Source organism: Pectinophora gossypiella, chromosome 20 (genome assembly GCF_024362695.1).
Source record: "Pectinophora gossypiella chromosome 20, ilPecGoss1.1, whole genome shotgun sequence".
Classification (NCBI taxonomy): Eukaryota; Metazoa; Arthropoda; class Insecta; order Lepidoptera; family Gelechiidae; genus Pectinophora; species Pectinophora gossypiella.
The window spans coordinates 12,352,194-12,370,612 of NC_065423.1; the positions used below are offsets into that span (position 1 = coordinate 12,352,194).

Sequence of the window (18,419 nt, forward strand, 5' to 3'; positions counted from 1 at the left end):
AGGAGCTCGAGATGAAAACTTTTTTTTTTGTGGTCACCCATCCTAAGACCGGCCTTTGCGAAAGTTGCTTAACTTCAATCGCAGACCGAGCGCGTTTACTGCTGCGCCACCGAGCTCCTCAATAAAATCGTTGACGTAAATGCTATCTATTTTGCATTTTACGTGACATGCTCGTATTGGATATATTTGCTGAATTATTTAGAGTACACAAGACTACCTACCTAGTCTTGTTGTTATGAGTGCTAATACGATTTAATTTGTCCGTGATATTTATGAAGAAATCGATAATAGTCTATTTTCCAACTAGTCAAATCAGTTACTTTTTATTAAACGTCAAAACACGAAAGTATGTACTGTAGAATTTGCCTGAAAAAGTAACCTTTGACGTCATAGGAAAACGTGACAAAATGTCTCACTTAATATTACCTACATTTTTCATTATTGAAATTCATAAATAAGTTAAATAGACAAAATAAAACGTATATGAACGGTATGGTAATTGTGTGTCCTCTAACATGATGGACTAATGTTATGGGCGATAGGCTGATCCCTTATCACCATAAGGTTCATCATATCAATCTTTGGACTTCGTATCAACAGTGGCTGCAAGTTGTCTTTGATTACTTGTGGCTCTGCCCACCCCATTAGGGATTACGGGCGTGAGTTTATGTATGTATGTATGTAAAACGTATATGAATCATCTTTCATTTGTTGATTTATGGGACATTAGGTACATTAATGATCAATGAATTGATCATCTGTCACTACTTATAATTGCTTGTAACATTTATCATATCCATCTTACTTAGAACTTCACATTAAAGGTTAATTCATCCATCCATACATCGGTTCCATCGGTCCTCAATCTTAGGACTTCGTTTTTACAGTCGCTGCATGTTATCTTTGATTACAACTGTGACTGCCCACCCCTTATGGAATACAGGCGTGAGTTTTATTATCATTGAGACCAAAACGCCTTCCCGAAACATATCGCAGACTTATCTGTTATATTTACCGAACACATTGCGCGATTTATAAAAATTATCGTCCCTAAATGCACAATAACTTCGTAATAGATTTAAAACCCATTGCATAATAGACACATCACGTCAAATGTACGCGGTACTAAAATTAGGGCCACTGATAATCACGTGCGAGCGAGACGGCGCTATATTTTATCGTTTTCTCTTTCCGATTCGGGAGCAGTTCCGGCGCGAATCGGGATAGTTCGGCTTATAGGAAAACGTCACAATCGGTCATGCTGTCATTTTGTACGCGCTTCATTCTGTACACAATTTAAATTGGGTCGGGTTATAAAGTTACGTTACATAAAGCTTACATTGCGGAGTTTGGTCAGGTTAGTGTGAAGAGAGAATGTACTGAGTAGGTAATGGAAAGTAATAGTGACGTTTTGCCGCGTTGCTAGCGAAAACGGGCGCTTATCGTTCATTCATCGCGCATGCTCACTTTCTTCGACCGCCAGTGCGCGTGCGCTAACTGTGTCAGCCGGTACGCTCTCTCCGCCATAACCTCTCTTTGGGAATAAAAAATATTTACCGAAAATGGCTCAATATAGCTCTTTAGAGAAGTGTGGAATAGTGGCTTTGGTGGTCTTTGCGATATATTTAGTGAAATCTTTGTTTAGTGTGGTGTACACATACGCAGTGGGTCCGGCAGTGAATAAAGTGGATTTCAAATCGAAAGGAAAATGGGCATGTAAGTTATCACTTTCTATATTGTAGCAAAAACGCGTTAATTTCTTTGTAAATATACGATTCTTTGCACATATTAGGATTTCTTTGACTTTTTGCATGATTATCGTTATAGCACGGAATAACGTAGGTACATTTTTGCATGCAATGCTCCTGAAAATCGATTCATTTGTAAACATGTGTGTACGGTCACGAGTACTACCTAATATGTATACATTTTGTTACCATGTCACATTAACTTTTTTGACAAATTAAACCGTAAGTACCATTAAATTTCAAATAAGATAGTGCGACAGGGTTCTAAAGTGGGTACATGATATTGCTCATGCTACTTACCTTCCTTAAGAACCTATCTTTGAATCATCATTATCATAGGCCTCGGTTATCTACTGAAGACGATTTACACAATACCGTTTATATTATCACCTGCTACTAGTCTTATCACCTTTTATTGGTTCATTCTTTCATAGATTGTTACCGTCGTGGTCCCGTGGGTCATCAACTTGCTTTTCAAGCGGGGAGCGCCTTAGGCCGGGTTTCCGCTGACGCGGAGATGGGCGGAGAAGAGCAGAGATGTGCGGATTTGACCAATCACAGCGTTCGAGAGAGCGAAAAACAAAGACGCTCTGTCACTCTCCCTCACGGTGATTGGTCGATTCCTGCACATCTCCGCTCATCTCCGCACAGCTCCGCGTCAATGGAAACGCAACCTTAGACTTTCACGGGGAAAGACTTGCAGCAATGTCGGACAAATGGTCTGCGCTGAGGACTCTCACCCTTTGTCTACAACATCTACATTACATTACAGTAACGATTTGCAACAATAATGCACAAAGTAGGAAAACAGTATTGTTTTTCTTATAAAATTGTTCTACATAGGTTTAAATAGGTACATATCGTTTACGCTTTACGGAAATACTTATAGATAGGAATATTATTTCAGTTCAATATCCTTAAGTTACCTTATACGTAACCTTGGTGACATAAAAGGCATCTTGCAATCGAAAAGTTGTCATTTTTGAAAGTTCCAAAGACTGTTAATGCGAATGCAAAAATTGCTTAAAACGTACTTAATAACGATTTTCTGTCGTTTAGTTTATAAGGTGGATTACCAACCTCACCAACCCTGATGTCAGGGATATTATTGAGCCGCCAAAGGCCCCTGATATGACTACGCACTTACTTCTTGTTACACCTGAATTTAAACCTTCAAATTGATACGGATTCAATCAGAGATTTTTCACGCTGTCACTTTTGTTTACTTTTAGAAAATTATCTATCTCATGTCATTAAGTATGGATAAAGAAAACCTTAAAGCCTCTCATCATACATTACATTTATGCCTTAGAATATCTTGCAGTAGTTTTAGGCGGATGAGACGTTCGTTATGTAAAAATTGACGATTCAAAGTGTAACTGCGCCCAACTGGGCACCCTCAGGCCTGTTGTCTTACACGTTGTACCGGGTGAGAGCCTTCAGCGCTCCCCATTTGTCCGGCCAAGTAGTTAATGCCATCTGCGGCAAATCTACAATAAGTCACGTCAAAAAATAGGTCGAGATCGGGAGCTATTGTGGAGAATAATCACAGCCAACCCGAAGGAGAAAATCTACGTTCACGAGAAAAGAATTTCGGAAGGACCTGTATTGGGCTGGTTTTCCTTTTCGTGGTAGGTATGACAGGCAGTCGCTTCTGTAAAAACCGAACCCGTGAAATCTTTAGGTTAGGTAAACGGAAACATGAGATAACATTAGGAAGATGTTATTTGCCCAGCCAATATTGTTTTTCTATAAAACCGCACAATCATTACAACGAACGAAGTTAACCATAAGTTTTTACAATAAAATCATAAAGAATAAAATTAAAAACAAAAATAATCCGTTTAATAAAAAATCTCTTGGAAAAGAAACTTTTTGTGCAGAGTTTCACAATAGAACTTAATATTATGATGATCTAAGTGATTGGTTTTCCAAAATAGCACGTCATAGTGAGTTGAATACCTTTTAATGAACGCGAATTTTGCATTTTTTTGCTTGAAAAACAAACTTTGTTACTTATGGTGCGTCTTGATCTGTTTCTTATCACATAGCTTAAACTGAGATTCGGATTTTTTATCAGAAAATAACTTGTCAGAAAATAGATTGCTACTGTTAGTGCTTGTGTTTTAAGGTAAGAATAATTCTAATCTAATCTAATCTAGCCTACAAGATCCCACTGCTGGGCAAAGGCCTCCCCTTCCTCTTTCCATTTTTCGCGATCCTGTGCGTACTCTGGCCAGTCCCTCCGGCAAGCGTCCAAGTCGTAACGCCATCTCTTTCGAGGTCTGCCACGACGCCTGTACCCGTCATGAGGCACCCAATGCGCGACGATCCGTGCCCACCGCTCAGGGTGCATGCCACTAACATGTCCGGCATAAACCCATTTGAGTTTGGCGGCTTTTCGTCCCACATCAGCGATTCCCGTTTTTGAACGCAGTGTTGTGTTTCGGACTCGATCAATTCGTTTGACACCTAGCACACTACGCTCAATCGCTCTTTGGCAGACCTTGAGCTTGGACTTTTGAAGAATAAAATTTATATATCGAAAAATAAACTCGAAAACAAATTCTAACATAGGCCCTTGCTGAGGTTAAATCCTGCGACCTCACTGTGTAAGACTTCGAACAGGGCTACTACGTCTCCAAATTCATTACATTAATCAGCATGGCATATTTGTTGTACATTCTTATAATTTTAATAACCCAAACAATACACAAGTAACATGGGACGGCATAAAAGTAAAAGTCAGATAAATAGGTACCTACTTAAATCCTGTTTCAGAGAAAAAAGTGAAAGCCGCGAATTTTTTTAAGTGTAAGGGTTGCATATGAGTAAGCATTAAGTAAACAATCAATCTGAGTAATTCCATATAATCATAAACGTCCTAACCCAATAATGTTGATTTTGTGGCGGTGTCAAACCTCATTGGTTGGCATTCTTCTTCGAAATTAACGTTCTGGCTGGTGACATTTTGAATTAGGATAAAAACGAGAAGCTCAAATGTAGGTGGCAGCACTGTTGAGATGTTGCACTGTCCCGCACCAAATTGTAATAATGTTTCCTATCCACTGGTTGCCTGGAAGAAATTGCTGCTTGGCAATAAGGCCGCCAGATTGTACTGTATCTATCATCATCTGTGTTAATTTGTTTTGTATGTTGCAATAAAGTATATTTGATTGATTGAGTGTTCGTAAATTTTGATAGTTCTCCATACTGTCCAGCTAAATTTCATGATAAACTGTTATAAAACGCCAATGTCATCAGTTGGAAAAAGGTAGTTTTGAATGATAATAAGTTTTTCTAAGTTTTTTCTTTCCAATCTAAAGATACAACGAACCAGATCAGATCGGGAACGGATCGGTATAACGCTATGTAACACTATATTGCAGTTAAATGATGCTCAAATGGTTATAATGTAAAAATATAACCAAAACAATATGTTTCTTTAAACAATAGTATGGGTACTGTCAAAATTTAAGAACACTTCACAGTAGCGACACCTGATGGGAGAAATAGGCAGTTTTTATCCTAATTCATTCGAAATTCAAATCATAATAACATTTTTAATTCTCTTTGGCTTCCAAATTCAATAAACGGATAAGGTTATTCCATATTGTCACGATAAAGTAACCCAGTGGCGTGAAACTACCGCAAAACAATTAACTAATACGCATATAATTGACTCAGTAATCTAATTGTCATCATTACCTTTGGATTTTTCGTAAAATTTCGACATTTACATTACAAATGACGCACGGGAATGAGACGCGGCATCCACGTATTTTTTACATGCATACGATCACGAGCATTAATATGTATACACTTTGGTACCATGTCACATTAACTTTTTTTAAAATAGAACTGTAAGTTTCAGTAAATGTCAAATATGTTAATGCGACAGAATCCTAAAGTGGGTACATTATATTGCTCATGACTGTACATACATAAACTCACGACTATTTCCCACTTGGGTAAGCAGAGACTATGGAATTCCATTTACGTCGATCCTGAAATACTTCTCTTGCTTTCCACATTCATCAATAGTTTCATACACGCACGCCGGTTCAGAGTATGTATGTTCTATTCACGTTACTTTCATATATTATACTATACTATACACGTGTATGTATACCTTTATACCTTTAAATGTTCACGTCATATTTTAAAATGGTTCGTAAAGTAACTACTTCACTTCAGCAGTTCTTCAATAGTTTCTTGCCTGATTTCCTTGGACTTCGATTGTGTGCAATTCAAATAAGAATTGCTTACGCACCTATTTATGTTGATTTCCTACATATCATGTATTATATAACAGTTAAGTACATTGTATACATTACCCGCTGAACACACAAATCACGTTTATTGCTGAGCAAATAATCTTTATGATTGCTAGTTTTCTATAAAAAGCAATCTAAGGCAAATATAAAATAATATTATATAGTAGGTAACAGTCAGCTGCTTCTATGTTGTTCTGGGAGAAAATAAAAAACAGGTTCAGCTGCTTGTCTTCCTGGGCATGCCGTAAAAACCGACACAGGGATTGTGTCCTCTAACATGATGGACTAATGTTGTGGGCGATGCCTTGTCACCATAAGGTTTATTATATCCAGCTTAAGACATCGTATTAACAGTGGCTGCAAATTGTCTTTGATTACTTGTGGCTCTGCCCACCCCATTAGTGATTACGGGCGTGAGCTTAAGTATGTATGTAACAGTCAGTACTATTCAGAGGCGGAGGACAGGAGACCTAGTACGGCTTTGAAATAGACTACTCTGGGCGCCATCCCACTTGCGTCAGACAGAGTACTGCGCTGGAAGGCAAGAGGGAAGTGCCCTATTTTACCATAAAAAAGTTGCATGGAGAATGCTACACCGACAAGAGAGTGGCTCTTAAACTAGTGATGATGAGTTAGATAGACAGACAATTATGCAGATTCGGAAATCATCAGAAGACGATCCAGTATACTTGGCATTGATATAAGATGACTCCGAGATCAATGACCGATTTCACCAACCAACCCTGGTTTCTGGGTTGCTATTGAGCAGCCGTAGGCAAATAGTAGCCGGAACCGACAGCTTAGCCCTTAACTTGCATTTCGAAGCACGGACCACCTTATTTACCGAATAATCGGGTGATCAGCCTGCCAATGTGTATGAAGCGATTGGTGAATGTGGAGGAAGCAATTAATACAATTGGCATTAATTCGTCCAGAACATTCGATACATTTTTTAAGTAGTAAAAAAGGTTGTTCCGATAATATCTGCATTTAACATTTACAGATGTTTGTGAGCCAAAAGGCCTTAAAGGTAAGGGCATATTTTGACCCAAGAATAAAACAAAATGGTTGTCCTCGATTTTGTAATAAGTTTTTTACTTTCACCTTTTAATTAAATAGCTATACTTAAAGAGCAAAAATAAGTATTCCTGAAAATATATCGAGTGCAATTTTAAAAGGGAATTAAAAAAAATATATTCTTACGCATTTATTTATTTGTAAGTTGTACTTAAATAGTTTGTACCCGCAATTTTTCAATTTAAATTTTTACATGTTTCCTGTTTGTTGTGATGTTCTTCGACGAATAATTCCACATGATATTAACTTAGAATCATGGTCTGAATCATCCCCTTCAGTATTCGTTACGATGTCACTAACACCCTGTATAGGTTGTAAGAAACTGCAATAGTTTTAGGCGGATGAGACGTTTGTTATGTAAAAAAAGACGATTCAAAGTGTAACTACTGAATTAAGTTTTTTTTTTTAATTTAAATATGCCTGTCGATTACCCGTTCCTTTTCTTTTAGGCGGATAAGAAAATGACAAGTTCCTATAACTTAAAATAAATTTAAGTGTTAAACTACTAAAGTTGTCTTCCACGACGATCTTATGCATTCAAACAGTACAAAGACGCTTTTTCCTCATACAAAACGTGTTCAAACTTCCTTTAAACTCTTCATTTATTTAACTTTGCTATTATTTGTCGTGTACTTAAAGTTTTCTAGGTCCCACTAGTCGTTTTAGTTGCACAGTTGAAGTTAAGTCAGGTAAGTTATTCAGTTATGCACAACAAGAGACTAATGTTCTCAAACTTTTGTATGCAATGTGCCTTAATAGTTTTAAAGAGTCTTTAGGGGGTAAGTTGTGCATTCGAGTTGGGGCTCTGCCTTTGTCGCATCTAGTCGAGACGTTTTGGCAGTCTGCTAGCTGGTTTAAGGATCACTGTGTGTCAGCGGCTTGCACCAATGAGTTACTAATGTATGTTACGTGCAATTATCAATTAGGATAGAAAACTGCCTATTTCTTCCATCAGGTGTCCCTTGTTTGTTTGAGTCATCTATCGTGTGTTTGCGGAACGTCGATTGGAAAGTCCCTTATTACGAAAAAGAACAGCTGCCAGTTGGAAAAAGGTAGTTTTCTAAGTTTTATTTTTTCCGATCTTTGACACTATTGCAGTTGAACGCTGCGCAAAAGGTTTTATTGTAAAAATATAACCAAAACAATTTTGTTTACTCAAATAGTATGGCGGACTGTCAAAAGTTAGTGCTGCCGCCTACATTTGAGCTTTTAATTATTATCCTCATTGTGAGAAATTAGTTTTTCGGGCGATGAAAGTACCACTACCCCAAACGGAACGATTAAGTTCTAGCAACGAAGATAAAGAGAAGATAACAGAAGAAAGAATAATCAGAAGGTAACTTGCAGCCTGTCAATCAATCGACCCTTTGCCTATAAAATTAGATGGTGTCTACTGGAATCAGCACCATTTATAACTAAAAAAAATAAAATTTTTAACAAAAAAAAACCGACTTCAAACGCAAAACTAAAAAGCAATAAATAAATTTACTTCGCACAAAGTAATTAGTACGTATTTTCAATTAGTTAATTAATTTATAATTCTGAAGCCGGTGCCAAGGAAATGCTACAACGAAGTACCGATTCATATATTTTTCAATACTGATTGTTTTGTAATATTTTGTTTGACATTGTTTTGTAATTGCTTTGATATAGGTATTAAACAATATTGTGTGTACATAGTAATTTGATATTGTAGTAGGGTTGTTGTAGCATTTACTTGGCACCGACTTCAGAATTATAAATTAATTAACTAATTGAAAATACGTACTAATTACTTTGTGCGAAGTAAATTTATTTATTGCTTTTTAGTTTTGCGTTTGAAGTCGGTTTTTTTTTGTTAAAAATTTTATTTTATTTTACGATTTTAAGTGATGGTTAGACCGAGCAAGGATGCAGACAGACAGATTTTCTGATTTATATTCATATATAATAATATAATATATTATTAGTAGTGATCACAATTATTATTGATGAACATGTTTACACACACACTCACACACGCGCTAACGCACACGAGCACACGCGCACGTACACACGCACACACACAGATACACGCACACACACAGACACACGCACACACACACACACACACACACACACACACACACGCGCGCGCGCGCGCACACACACGCACACACACACACACACATGTGTATGTGTACATACACACATGTGGTTGTCAGTGGAAGCTGCTATCATACACACTCACGCATACATATAGATACAGTAGATTTCGCGTGGTTCGCTCGCTGCTAAAGCAGCTCGCGTGTCCTGTTTATTCGAAACTGTCCCTCTTCGTATGGCGGCCATCTTGTTTTTCAGCCATTTTGTTTTTTTTCACCGGCGACAGAATTTGACCAAGATTTAAATGGGTGTCGTGGAAACAAACAAAATCCAGGTGCAATAGGTTTGCCAGACCGTAGGATGTCTCCCTGATTGGGAGCAGTTTTCAAAGATGACGTTCCGATCACACCCCTATACATCATTTTTACCCCCAAGACATTTTCTGGAAAAACAAAATTTTGTATGGCGGCCATCTTGTTTTTTCGCCATTTTGTATTTTTTTCACCGGCCATTAAATTCGACCAAGATTTAAATAGGTTTCGTGAAAGAAAAATTGGTTCAGGTGTGATAGTTTCGCCAGGCCGTAGGGTGTCACCCTGATGCGGAGCAGTTTTCGAAAATCAGGAAGTATTTCCATACTTAACATGACGATCCAATCACAACCCCGATATATATTTTATATCCCGAGACATTTTCTGAAAAAACAAAATTGTGTATGGCGGCCATCTTGTTTTTCCGCCATTTTGTTTTTTTTTTACGCGCTATGGAATTTGACCAAGATTTAAATAAGTGCTCTGAAAGAAATATTGGTTCACGTGCGATAGTTTTGCCAGGCCGTAGAGTATCTCTCTGATGCGGAGCAGTTTTTGGTGACCAGAAAGTATTTCCGTACTCTACATGACGTTTTGAGTAAGCGCCCCATACATTATTTTTACCCAAACGGGCTTCTTCCAAAATCGACAAAATTTTGTATGGCGGCCATCTTTTTTTTCCGCCATTTTGTTTTTTTGCACCGGCGATTGAATTTGATCAAGATTTAAATACGTTTCGTGAAAGAAAAATTGCTCCAGGTTGTATAGTTTTGCCAGGCCATAGGGTATCTCCCTGATGCTGACCAGTTTTCGAAGGTCGGGAAGTTTTCCCGAAGCTTAAAGATCGATCCGATCAATATGACTTTACAAACGCACTAGTCGCTCCTACGATTTTTGAAAATTCCCCTCGATTTCTCTGGTCTTCCATCATCAGATCCTGACTTCCTTGACATGGGACCCCCTTGGGTATATCTCCTTTCAAACAAAAAAAGAATTATCAAAATCGGTTCATATACGACGAAGATATGCCCGAACAAACATAAAAAAAAAAAAAAAAAAAAAAAAAAAAAAATATACGGTCGAATTGAGAACCTCCTCCTTTTTTGAAGTCGGTAAAAAAACAAAAAAAAGTTAATTTTAATTTGTCATAAATGCTGTGGATTGCGCTACATGTGAAGATACCATTTTTTTGACGTGATTTATTGTTTTGATTGATTGATTGATTGATTTGCCGCAGATGGCAATAACTACTTGGCAGGATGTGAAGATACCGTTAATAAATCAATAAAGACAATAGGCTAAATTCCAACTAGTCAAATCAGTTACTTTTTACTAAACGTCAAAACACGAAATTACTATGGAATTTGTTTGGGCTTTTTGGCGGGAAACGGGAACGGGACAGTTGCTTTCTTCATTGAATAATCTAAATAATTAATACAAAGTGGTGTTTTGTGGTTAATGATCGCATTAAGTTGGTCGGAAGACATTCGCGAGTGTTATTATATTGGAGTATTCAATGAACAAAGTGTATCTGCCTATTTTCGCTTCGTGTCAGGAAGCCGCTTCATAACTCAAAAGTTTATGCGGACTTTTGAGTTAATTTGGTTGGGGTTCGGAGTAGGAGTCTACTCCGAGGGTGGGGGCTTAGGTTTCATCATCATCACCTTTCATCATTTCATTAATCATCAAGAAAAGACATGGCTGTATGGGCATAGTTCCCTTTGCCTTACCCTTCGGGGAAAACCAATGGAATTTGTTTGAAAAATCACACTGTGACGTCATAGATAAACGTGATGAAATGTCGGACTTTTTATAACGTTTTTCTTGTTTAAAATTCATAAATTAAAGAGAAATAAGAAAATGTTTTTCGTTAGTTTAAGACGTGTTTTTATATAGTAATCAGAATTGCATAATTTATCTTGAACCTAGTACAAACCCAATTATAGTGTTACGAATCTGGACTGCTATAAACAGCATTGCGTTTTTTTTAGTTTTTTTTTTAAGAAATTATCAACATATTTCTTACGACAGATTATCAAATAAACATCCAGAGTTTCTGACGACTTAAAATTAGCATTCCTAATGTCAACTCTTTGAAGATAAATTAAGGTAATTTTTCAAACAAAAATTTAAGCAAGTAGAGATAATGAAATTTCACAAATGCCTACGACAGATGTTTGTTATTTAGAGGGTTATAATGAGACTTTATTTAGAAGACGTGTTTGTATCTGCTCTATGAAGGGTGAACATTTTTTCCGCCACGGTAGCCCAGTTAAAAGAGTCGCAGGCTCGAATCTTAGCATGGGTTTAAACCAATGATTTTCGAATTTGTTTTCGAAAATGATTATCAGGTACTAAGAGGTGAAGGAAAACATGGTGAGGAAACCCACATTCCAGAGAAATGCGATTTGGGAGTATGTGACTCAACCTGTATTGAGCTCGCTTTCGTCGATTACATACGATTACTAAATCTTTTAAGGGGCAATGTGTACGTTTTTACAATAAGATTCCCATTGACATTCAGAATTTGCCTTTCAACTGTTTTAAGACAGTAGTTAAACAAAAACTTTACAAAAAAGATTATTATAAAGTTAGTGATTATTTAGAAGATATGAATGCATGGGATTAACTGTCTGAGAACTGATATTAGGCAGCTAAATTACTCAATTGTATAGGTACCAATATTTTATGTTTATTTTTTTAAAGAACGTTTAGGGCCCTGTGCCGAGGTTTTTCTTGCAGCTTCTTTTCCCCGGCTATACAGGTTTTGAGAAGCTGCAGTAGTTTTAGGCGGATGAGACGTTCGTTATGAAAAAATTGACGATTCAAAGTGTAACTATGTTACCTACTGAATAAAGATATTTTTGAATTTGAATTGAATTTCTTGCGGGTTGAAAGGTCAGACAGTGGCTTCTGTGAAAAACCGGACCGGACCTTCTGTGAAATACGGGATAACGCTAAGCAGATGATGATTACCAAATGTGGCCACAAATTGCCCTATGGTGATGTTATGTAGGTACCTATAGTTGTGTGCGGCTGCGCCCGCCACCATCATTCTTTGAATAAACCAGTGTGTGTATAGCCGTCACTCGTTTCACTCCTCTCTCTCGTTCAAATACCTAACAGGTGACTTGTAGCTCTGCGCACCCCCTTACGGATTACAGTCTGTCTGTCATCAACTGAATTAAACAGTAAACACTTCAAATACTTTATAGTATCAAGTTGTTATTGCATACTTTCCCACTACTTATGTCAACGAACCACAGCGTCGTAGTAAAAACGACCTTGTATTCATAGTATTACGAAGTGGTTCTCCTTGAACTTGAAGGTGAAAGCCTTCGACTTATGACTCAGCCTAGCTGTTATGGTGATAGTGTGTTATGTGATATTGGACTTTAAAATGTATAAGTTAAAGATGGTTTTAGATTTTTTTATGTGATTCACAGATATTCAATATGTCGATGCATTTCAATACAAGATTATTTCATAAGTTTTTTGATTTTGGAAGCTATTTCTAATTATACATAAACAGCCTATATACGTCCCACTGTTGAGCACAGGCCTCCCCTCAATCAACCGGAGGAGGTATGGAGCATACTCCACCACGCTGCCGCGCTGCTCCAATGCGGGTTGGTGGAGGTGTGTTTACGGCTAATAGCCGGGACCAACGGCTTAACGTGCCCTCCGAAGCACGGAATCATCTTACTTTTTCGGACAATCAGGTGATTCAAGCCTGAAAAGTTCTTACAAAGGACAGTCTCACAAAGTGATTTCGACAATGTCCCCATCGGGAATCGAACACGGACCTCGAGATCGTGAGAATGTGTGAATGTACGGCTACATTCACTGCACGTCAGCATACCTCCGACAGAGAAATATGATTAAGTACGTATATGGTTAAAATGATGACCATGATTTAATTTTCTGCATCATTTAATTACATAACCTACTTTTCATTGTAAAATCGCATCAACAGATCGATTGAGGTCAACTTCCGTGATGCAATAACAAGCAATGCAGATAACTTAAAACTCAGCTCAACATTATAGTATATTTTAGGTACAATCATCACCATCATCACCAGCCCATTAACGTCCCCACTGCAGGGGCACGGGCCTTCCCTGTGGATGGATAGGGAGATCGGGCCTTAAACCACCACGCGGGCCCAGTGCGGATTGCTGGTTATTAACGACTGCTAATGCAACCGGGACCAACGGCTTAACGTTCCTTCCGAAGCACGGAGGAGCTCGAGATGAAAACTTTTTTTTTTGTGGTCACCCATCCTATGACCGGCCTTTGCGAATGTTGCTTAACTTCAACAATCGCAGACCAAGCGCGTTTACCGCTGCGCCACCGAGCTCCTACTTAGGTACAATATCGCTTTGATAAAAACTGTTAGGCTTTCCTTTTCTGCGGATAAGAAAATGACAGGTGTAACTTAAAATAAAATTAGTTAGCACCAGTGCGTGTAAAACGAGGTTGTTTGTAATGTACCCTCATTGGTTTAAAAGATGTGTTGCTGTTGCAGTTTCTTGTCATTTCTTCTCGTCAGCCATAACACTTTGCGAAATGGCGTAAATTCAAAAATGTTACATTGACCTTCAACAAGTTTATCCATGATAATTACGTTGAATAAATGATTCTGATTTCTGATTGTGTGAAGTCCGGGGTGTGCTCGAACGTAGCTGAACAGACATTATCGTATATCCGGTAAGATAAACCGTTCCGATTTACTACCAAACTAAGGGGCGGATTTACATAATTTGCTATAGATATTGATATAACCTGAATACGGGATTAGGATATCTTGTGGTTATTGTTGAGTTATTACCCACCGAAGGGTAACGTTGGAATAATTAATATTCGTGGTATTTCTTAGCGGTATTCCTTCCAAGAACAAGAATCTAAGACCGAATCTCATTCTGAAACCCAAACCCATTTTTTTAATTAGATATGGTTTCTGGCAACAGTCTCTGTGGTCTAGTGACTAGAGCGTTAGGCGCGCGATCTGGAGGTCCGGATTTGATTCCCGACGTGAACATCAAAATCACATTGTGAGACTGTCCTTTGTTTGGTAAGGACATTTCAGGAAAATTTCGGGATCTCGCGGGATTGATATTTTCAAACCCTCGGGATCACGAATTTGCCAGCTCGAGTCGGGATTGCAAACCCTAGTCATGAGTTTATTATCTTCTTCTTATCGTGTGAGTTGTGAGGTGGAATACCAGCCTTATCAACCCTGGTGTCACGGTTATGATTGAGCCGCCAAAGGCCCCTGACATGGCTCATGTAACGATTACTCACTTACACCAGTAAATAGTGAGCGGAACCAACGGCTTAACGTGCCTTCCGAAGCACGGATCATCTTACTTTCGGACAATTGGGTGATCAGCCTGTAATGTCCTAATCAAACTAGAGATAACAAAGTGATTTTTGTGATATGTCCCCACCGGGATTCGAACCCGGGGCCTCCGGATCGTGAGTCCGTTAGTTTATTATGTTATGTTTAGAAGAGCCGCTGGTCTTAAACGGGCATTGTCTGCATGTGTTCGTTGTATGCGAGGGCGGTGCACCAAAATAATCTGTTCTTTTTTTTTGTTTCAGTGGTCACGGGATGCACGGATGGCATTGGAAAACAATACGCGCGAGAGGTAATTTATCTTTATGTATTTTTCTACATGTATATGTCGTGGCCAGATCGTAAAATTGATCATTTCATGATGTGGTCGACCATTTCATGAAATGGTCATATTTCATGAAATGGCCAATTTAAGTTGACCATATTGTTGAAACGTCAACGTTTAATGATATATCAGTCAACGTTTGGCCATATCGTTAATGTAGGCGGTGTCCACGCTATGTGGTGTAATAAAAATGCGAATAGTCGATTAATTTCTTAGGTTCAAAATTATGTACCTATTCGATATGGAAAATTTAACAATAACATTGATTCATCGATTATAATATCAATGAAGTTTTAAATATAATCGACACCAGCGCCACTATCGGTGGATAATGTTACTAATTTTACGATATGATTGCCAACGTTTGGCCATATCATGAAGTAATCATTCATTTAGTTGCTCATATCGTTAAACGTTTTGTGTTCATTGATCTGGCCAAACTACATCATGATGTGGCCAACGAATGATATTCTATTTCATGAAATATGACCATTTCATGAAATGATCGAGCACATCATGAAATGATCAATTCTATGATCTGGCCACGACATATATATGAATTATAGCCTTCGCAAGTTCTAAACCTACAAGTATTTGTCGGTTCTTTTTTTATAATTCCGAAAATTTGGATTGTTGGTAGAAACTAGCGATCGAACATAATAATTCGTCGGTAGGTTTATAAAAACTAGCCAAGACAGACCTTAGGCTACAATACATTATCTTATGTTATAAGAAGATTATTATGATAATTATGTTACACTGTTACTTATAAATAAATTTCAGAACTGACCATTGAACTTGGCACCCATTTAGATCTCACTTCTTTTGTCGTTGAAGTCAACAACCAAGGCATTTATCATAATATTGAACTTGGCTCTCATTTCACATTTATGTTTTTGATTGGATTACCTCTTACGGCTTAATATTGATAATAATAATAATAATAATAAAAACTTTATTTCGGACATTTGTACATCCATAATGGTTAGTAAGGGACTTATACCATATTAGTAAGCACATATTAAATTAACTCGACACAAACCTAGTGTGAGACATGGATGTCAATCCAATGCCTCACAATGGGACAGTCAATTCTGTCCGCCACCACGTTTAAGAGACTGTTGGAGCTAGTCCGGACCCGGTGCAGTAAAGAGGCAGTTTTTTTTCTAATGATGGCATGAAAGCCATCTGTACTTGCCTGCCCAAACATGCCGGACGCACTGCAATATCTCGGCAGCCCCAACAGCATCCTTTCAAGAAAACACTGTAATTGGGTGACTTTATCGACTATTTATTAATTTCCATCGTAATTCTTTACACAACCCACGTCTCCTAGCAAAGTCTGGGAATCAATCCAACCGCGTTCTTCATTTGTTTTCCTCGCCGCGTAATTCTCACTTCCGTTCCCGCCTTTTCTGTTTACTTACTTTTTAAATTTATTAATTAGTTGTATAACATTTACAATTATAAATAATTTATATAAATTCTATTTAATAATATTTTAAATCATTACAATACTTTTAAACTATAGGCCCATTTGCTTGTACGATAAAAGTGCAGATAAATTAATAGTCCATATAAATTCCATCGTTTCGCAACTTTTAACTTTAATCTAGTTAATACTCATGTTAGATATTAAGATATCTACTTGCAGATAATTAAACTAGTTTTAAAATATGAGTGATCATGACAATCCCAAACGCGTTATTATACTGTACGCGTAAGGCGTTGAATGCCCCCTGAGTAAAGATTGATGATGGAATTCCATTATACAAAATATATCGACGAGTTCATTGATATTGTACCATTACCATGTTGTTTTTTTTGTTTAGAAAACAAATTCGTGTTTACGACATTCAGACTAGCATAGTAAAACAATTCAATTTCTCATATTTTCTCGTACTTTTCTCTAATACGGCGCACATAACTACTTCAACAAACTAAAAATTGATATTCCCACAAGAAAGTCAATTCAGAACAAATATAAGTTTTGAAAAGTTTTCAAATATAAACTTTGAAGTTATAGCATAGAATAAGGAATAATAAGGGATAACGGCCTCCGTGGTCCAGTGGTTGAGCGTCGTGCTCATGATCCGGAGGTCTTGGGTTCGAATCCCGGTGGGGACATCACAAAAAACACTTTGTGATCCCTAGTTTAGTTAGGATATTACAGGCTGATCACCTGCTTGTCCAACAGTAAGATGATCCGTATTTCGGAAGGCACGTTAAGCCTTTGGTCCCGGTTACTATTTACTGATGTAAGTACGTAGCCGTTACATGAGTCATGAGGCCTTTGGCGGCTCAATAATAACCCTGACACCAGGGTTGCTGAGGTTGGTAATCCACCTCATAAACCACACGATAAAAGAAGAAGGAATAATACTATATCTAGAACGGTAACTCTCCGCTCTCCACCAGCGGCTGAGCTAGGTTTACCCCACCCCCTCGGTCTTACTTTAGTCTTCAATTGTATGCCAGGCGTCACACACACTTAATATGATACACTTTGGTACCATGTCACATTAACTATTTTGACAAATTGAACTGTAAGTCTCACTAAATGTCAAATAAGTTAGTGCGAAAGAGTCCTAAAGTGGGTACATTATATTGCTCATGACTGTACGATAAGGTCAATGTGTAGTGTCTGTGTAAAACAAGGTATTTTTGTATGAATTGTCCGAGGTATGGTTATAGCTAACAACACAGTATAGATGAAGTTTAAATCTACAGCCTTGCTATGAAATCTGAATCGTAGAACGGGTTACATATTGGTATTTTATGCAGAGATATTCAGTAAGGTGGCTACTAGAGAATTTTCTTCTTGAGCAATGGTCTTGACTCGGTTCGTGATATTGCCCGAGAGAAAAGCTAGATGGATTGACAAGTATACTTCTCTTCTGGAAGAAATACATAGGTATAATTCGTTCAGCTGCGCATCTTCATATTAATAACATATCTATCTACGCTCACAGTTCCCAATTGAGGTAATCAGGGTGGTTAAAATCACACAATCGAAGCAATTCATCTAAGAAAGCAATATTGCAATTTGACATGCAAAAGTGCGCAATGCAAACAAATGTCAAATAGAAATATTGCTTTATTAGATGATTTTTTTTTCCGTGCTTCGGAGGGCACGTTAAGCCGTTGGTCCCGGCTATTAGCCGAAAAAACACCCCCACCAACCCACAGTGGAGCAGTGTGGTGGAGTATGCTCCATACCCCCTCCGGTTGATTGAGGGGAGGCCTGTGGCCAGCAGT

At 37.9% G+C, this 18,419-nt stretch overlaps 1 protein-coding gene across 1 annotated transcript in view; it reads left to right on the forward strand.

Moving 5' to 3' along the window:
• Window positions 1-1,476: 1,476 nt before the first annotated feature.
• LOC126376280 (very-long-chain 3-oxoacyl-CoA reductase) overlaps window positions 1,477-18,419 on the forward strand; it is a 43,696-nt gene continuing 26,753 nt past the window's right edge. The window contains exons 1-2 of the mRNA XM_050023591.1: window positions 1,477-1,716; window positions 15,082-15,128. Of these exons, the coding sequence (XP_049879548.1) occupies window positions 1,563-1,716; window positions 15,082-15,128 (201 nt within the window). The 5' untranslated portion in view covers window positions 1,477-1,562. The remainder of the gene's footprint in view (window positions 1,717-15,081; window positions 15,129-18,419) is intronic.